The sequence below is a fragment of the Molothrus aeneus genome, unplaced genomic scaffold, assembly GCF_037042795.1.
Source record: "Molothrus aeneus isolate 106 unplaced genomic scaffold, BPBGC_Maene_1.0 scaffold_19a, whole genome shotgun sequence".
NCBI lineage: Eukaryota > Metazoa > Chordata > Aves > Passeriformes > Icteridae > Molothrus > Molothrus aeneus.
Genome location: NW_027098863.1, coordinates 854,199 through 860,050, shown reverse-complemented (window position 1 = coordinate 860,050; position 5,852 = coordinate 854,199). Strand labels below are relative to the sequence as shown.

The window sequence follows — 5,852 nt, the reverse complement described above, 5'->3', positions numbered from 1 at the left end:
GATTGTGACCCTGCAGGGCCCTGGGGAAGCAAGGGGGCCATTGTGACACTGCGGGGCCTGGTGGCACTAAGAGGACCATGGTGACACTGTGTACGACCTGGCAGCACAGAGCCAAGGGGCCATTGTGACACTGTGGGGCTGAATGGAAGCAAGGAGTCCATGGTGACAGTCTGGGTCCTGCTGGAACCACAGAGGCCACTGTGACCCTGCAGGGCCTTTTGGAACCATGCAGAGCATTGTGGCAGAGCAGGACCTGGTGTCATGATGGGGCCATTGTGACACTGCAGGGCCCCATGGAACCAAGGGGCCAGTGCTGCTCCTCAGGGACTCCTGGAATGACGGAAACATGTTTGACACCGTGGTGGCCCTTGAGACCAAGAGGCCATTGTGACACTGTGGAACCAAGGAGAGCATTGCTGCACGGCCAGACCTCATGGAACTAAGGGTCCATTGTGACAGTGCAGGGCCTTGGGGGACCACGGTGCCATTGTGACGCTGTGGGGCCCAAGGATCCAAGGGACTTTGTGACACCAAGGGGGCCCATGGAACCAAAGGCACATTGTGACACTGGCAGGCCTCATGAATCATGGACACCATTGGGACACTCTGGGGCCTCATGGAACCATGGTGACCCCAAGTTGGCTGGGAGTGTGGACCTGCTGGAGGGCAGGAGAGCTCTGCACAGGGCCCTGGACAGGCTGGATCCAGGGCCCAAATCCAACAAGGTGAGGTTGAACAAGTCCCAGTGCTGGGTCCTGCACTTTGGCCACAACAACCCCTGCAGCACTACAGGCTGGGGACAGAGTGGCTGGAGAGAAGCCAGGCAGAAAGGGACCTGCAGGAACTGTTGGACAGAAGGCTGGACATGAGCCAGCAGTGTGCCCAGGTGGCCAAGAAGGCCAATGGCTCCTGGGCTGGATCAGGAATGGTGTGGCCAGCAGGAGCAGGGCAGGGATTCTTCCCCTGTGCTCAGCACTGGTTGGGCAGCACCTCGAGTGCTGTGTCCAGATCTGGGCCCCCAATTTAGGAAGGACACGGAGGGGCTGGAGCGTATCATGAGAAGGGCAACAAGGCTGGGGAGGGGTCTGGAACACAAGTCCTGTGAGGAGTAGCTGAGGGAACTACTGGGGTTGTTTCTCCTGGACAAGAGGAGGCTCAGGGGAGACAAGGCAGTGTCAGGGCACAGGTTGGACTTGATGATCTCCAAGGCCTTTTCCAGCCTTGCTGATTCTGGGATTCTCTGAAACCACCCTTGGAGCAGCTGCAGGATGAGCCCTGGGCCTCCTCTTCAGCAGCTCCAGCAGCCCAGGTCCCTCAGCTTCTCCTGGCAGCCCCAAAGCCCATCCTGTCAGTCCTGCAGAGCCTCTGCAGCTCCTCCTCATTGCCCAGAACAGGGAGCCCCAGAGCCAGACACAGCAGCCCAGATGTGCCCCCCTGGCCTGGGGTGCCTCTGGCAAGGGAGCAGCACCAGGCACTGCAGGAGCCTGCAGACAATTCCTGCAGCACTTGTAGGATGATCCTGCTGCCCAAGGGACCTTCCCATGGTGCCAAGTCAGGAACTGCAATGGGGAGTGGGGCCAGAGAGGAAAGGGCAAACCGGGATGGGCTGTTTGCAGGGGAGGGAACAGGGCTGGGCAAGAGGAAGCAATTTGTATAAGGGAAGAGTAAAAAGCCTAGGAAATGCTGAGGGCAGTTTGGGGGTGGCTGCCAGGCAGCCCTGGCTCTGAGCAACAGCGTCTGCAGTGGCACAGGAAACTCCCAGCTGATGGGAACAAACTTTCTGGCTGACTGCAGAGGCCAGGACAAAGCTGAATGGTTTCCCTGGTGTCCCCCAGGCCTTGCTGGCCCCAGGGGCTGATGGCATTTGTGCTCCCTCAGGTTCATGTCCCCACAGCAACAGCATGGGGGTGCTCCCCCTGCTGTGGGCAATGCAAACAGGGGCTGCTGAGCCAGTGCTGCCGTGTCTGTGCCTGCAAGGATGGGGCACCTGTGTGAGCTGGGGGAGAGGCCAGGGCTGCAGAGGGGGGATGTTGTTGGCAGCTGCATGAGGACGCTCTGGGACGCTGCCCTGGGCTGTGCAGCGCACTGGGGATGGATCAGCCCCTGCTCTGCTGCTCCTTCCCGTCTGCCCCAGGGCCCTTGCAGAGCCCCAGCCATGCTGTTTGCCCCCAGCCTGCCCACGGCCAGCCTGAGGCTGCTCACGGGGGTTTCTGTGCTGAGCATTGGCCTGGCCGTGTTCTTGAGAGAGCCTGGGCAAGGAGCCTGGAGCCTCCAGGGCCTGGCCTGAGGCGTCAGCGCTGCCCCAGCAGTGCCCATGGCCTGTCCCTGCTGCAGCCCCGGCACTGCCACCCCCAGGGCTGTGCCCGGCCCCCAGAGCACTCAGGCCCTGCAGCAACACCAGGGCCACCAGGGCAGCGGGGCAGGGCCACGGCAGCAGCACTGGCAACACCAAGTGCTGCTGCTGCTGCTGCTGCTGCTGGGCCAGCACTGATCTGCCCCAGCTCTGCACACAGACATTGCTGCTGCAGCTCCAGAGAAGGGAACAAAAGGGCATCTCTGCCGAAAACTCTGCTGGGAGATCCATTAGTTCCTTTAAAGCCACTGCGAGTGCAGCCCCTCATTGACACAGTCTGTGGCTACAGGGAAGGCGGAGAGAAACAAAATGAGAAATGGCACAACAAATGGCTTTTTTTTGTGGACAATATGAAAAAAGTAAAAGAAAAGAAAAAGCCCACAACCAAATGAAGAAGTATCAAAGGTGACTTTTATTACAAATGATGGGCAGAAATTGCCCAGCAGTTTAATGTTCCTGAACGCATCCAGTCATCAGTCTCCACACTGCAGCCTTGAGCTCCTGGTTCCTCAGGCTGTAGATGAGGGGGTTCAGGGCTGGAGGCACCACCGAGTACAGAACTGACAGGGCCAGATCCAGGGATGGTGAGGACATGGAGGGGGGTTTTATGTGGGCAAATATGGCAGTGCTGACTAACAGAGAGACCACAGCCAGGTGAGGGAGGCAGGTGGAAAAGGCTTTGTGCCGTCCCTTCTCAGAGGGAATCCTCAGCACAACCCTGAAGATCTGCACATAGGAGAAAACAATGAACATGAAACAACCCAATACCAAACAGGAACTAACAGCAATGGGCCCCAGTTCCCTGAGGTTTGAGTGTGAGCAGGAGAGCTTGAGGATCTGTGGGATTTCACAGAAGAACTGGCCCAGGGCATTGCCATGGCACAGGGGCAGGGAAAATGTATTGGCCGTGTGCAGCAGTGAATAGAGAAAGGCACTGGCCCAGGCAGATACTGCCATGTGGGCACAAGCTCTGCTGCCCAGGAGGGTCCCGTAGTGCAGGGGTTTGCAGATGGACACGTAGCGGTCATAGCACATGATGGTCAGGAGGAAATACTCTGCTGAGATGAAGAAGAGAAAGAAAAAGAGCTGAGCAGCACATCCTGCGTAGGAGATGTTCCTGGTGTCCCAGAGGGAATTGTGCATGGCTTTGGGGACAGTGGTGCAGATGGAGCCCAGGTCAGTGAGGGCCAGGTTGAGCAGGAAGAAGAACATGGGCGTGTGCAGGTGGTGGCCGCAGGCTACGGCGCTGATGATGAGGCCGTTGCCCAGGAGGGCAGCCAGGGAGATGCCCAGCAAGAGGCAGAAGTGCAGGAGCTGCAGCTGCCGTGTGTCTGCCAATGCCAGCAGGAGGAAGTGCCTGATGGAGCTGCTGTTGGACATTTGCTGGGGCTGCACATGGGCACCTGTTCATGGAGAAAGGACAGTGGCAAGTCAGGAGAGGCTGCTTTGGGCCAAACCTGGGCCATTCCCTGCAGATTGTCCTGCTGGGACTCACCCAGCCTTGTTCCTGCTCTGTGAAATCCTTCATCCAGGTCCCTGCCTGAGCTCCAGTTGTGCTGGCTGAGTGTGCCAGGAGCAGCCAGGCCTGTGCGTGGGGGCTCTCGAGGAGCCATCCCTGCCCTGATGCCCAGTGTGTGTGGCCATGAGGCAGAGGGACAAGGCTGGATATTCAGGATTTGTCAGGGAAATCACTCCTAATGAAGAAAGTCTTGTTAGCATCTGCACTCACAGTCCTATAGGACATGGATGGCAGGAGCTGGTTTAAGGAATTGTTTTCCTACCCACACATCATTCCTGGCTCTCTGAGGACAGCAATCCCCAGCATTTCTGCTGCACTCAGACTTTGCCACTGAGAGATGGGAGAGGCAAAGGATTCCCCGTGGCTCAGGGAAGGTGAGGGGCTGGATGGGCTTGTTCCCAACTGCCCTGGCTTTGCAACTTTTGCTGCAATCAGAGCACAATCACACTCCTGGGTCACCCTGGGATGCTCCAAGAGGCTGGAACTCCAAGAGATCCAGGCATAGATCTGCACCCAGGAGGGCAGCTCAGAGCCTGGCAGGGCACAGCAAGGAGATCCCTGGCTGTGCCCATGATGGGATCTCAGGGAGGGGGCTCAGCTCATTCCCCTTTGCCATGGACTGCTTTACCCACAGCCCCACAGGTGCCAGGGAAGCTTGGACACCCCATTCCCATGGACAGCCCTGCCTGGCAGGAATGCCAAGGGCAGTGCCTGGCTCAGCTGCTGCAGATGCCAGAGCCTCCCTGAGAGCAGCAGATAACAGTGCCAATGTCAGGGCAGTGCAGAACCAAGAGCAGATGTTGTGGTGCTGTGCCTGAGAGGGCAGGGCAGAGACAGCCGGGCACTCAGGACAGTGTTCCCGTGCCCAGCTGTGCCCGGCACCTCCCACACACCAACAGTGTCCTCCTGCCCCAGCACTGCTCTCTTCAGCCCCCTCTCCTTCCCTGAGCATCTCCCTGGGCCTGGACATTCCCTCCTGAGAGGAGCCTTGTCCCTGCCAGCGCTCACAGAGCCCATCCCAGCCTGTGTGCCCTGGCTGGGGCCCTACAGAAACCTGCCTGTGTGCAGGGCCCTGCCTGGGGCAGGCTCTGTGTGCAGCTGGGCAAGGGCAGCTCAGGAGAGCCCTGCTGGGCCCTGCAAAGGTGATGCTGCTGCTGTCCAGGGCTGAGGAGTGGCTGAGGGCCCTTTGGGAGGCTCCCAGCAGAGACACTGACCACCCAAAGTTACAGTTCTGGACTCTCTGTAAATGCTCAAACATTCCTTGGATGATCCTGTGTGTCTCTCTCAACTCAGAATGTTCTGTGAGTATCTGATTACAATTCCTGTTCTGCTTCTCTCATCCCCTTGTTGTCTATAATCAAAAAAGAAAAAAAAAAAACCAAAAAAAACAAAACAAACCTTTGCAACAGTGTTAGAACAGTAAAGTAAAAACCAGACATAAATTGGAAGCTTCCAGGTGTCCCAGTGGGGATGGGGCACACCTGGGGCCTGATTTCAACAATTTATTAAGGTTGATTAATTAGGATATTTAACAGGAACATCCCATAGCAGATTCAGTTGCCCTGGTTACACACCCCTGGCTCAACCCATTGGAATAGGTCCAAGGGCTTCTTTACCTTCACTTTTTGTTATGACTGCTCATTTATCTGGTCAATAAAAAAAAAGGTTTTGTAGGTTCTCTTCCTGATAATAGGACTATTTGATAATAAGACTGATAAGACAGTATTTCAGGAATGTATTTAGACAGTGAGCTTATTTTTCTAAAATCTAAGAGAATGGTTAGGAAACGTACTAGAGTTAATTAAGGATTATAATTATATAAGTATATAAGAGCAGTTAATATAGTGAATAAGAATTTAGTAGTGTTAAGTAAGGATTGTAGATTTATAACTATATAATAGTAATTTACAGAGCTATGAATGTATCAAAAATGTATAAAAAGCAATAATCTTTTTGCCATCACCCCAACTTTCCCACCCT

General features: G+C 55.8%; 1 protein-coding gene across 1 annotated transcript; it reads right to left on the bottom strand.

The window, feature by feature from the left end:
* Positions 1 to 2,800: 2,800 nt before the first annotated feature.
* LOC136569730 (olfactory receptor 14I1-like) lies at positions 2,801 to 3,733 on the bottom strand. Its single transcript, XM_066570101.1, has one exon. The coding sequence runs from the start codon at positions 3,731 to 3,733 to the stop codon at positions 2,801 to 2,803; it is 933 nt and encodes a 310-aa protein (XP_066426198.1).
* Between the last annotated feature and the right edge of the window lie 2,119 nt (positions 3,734 to 5,852).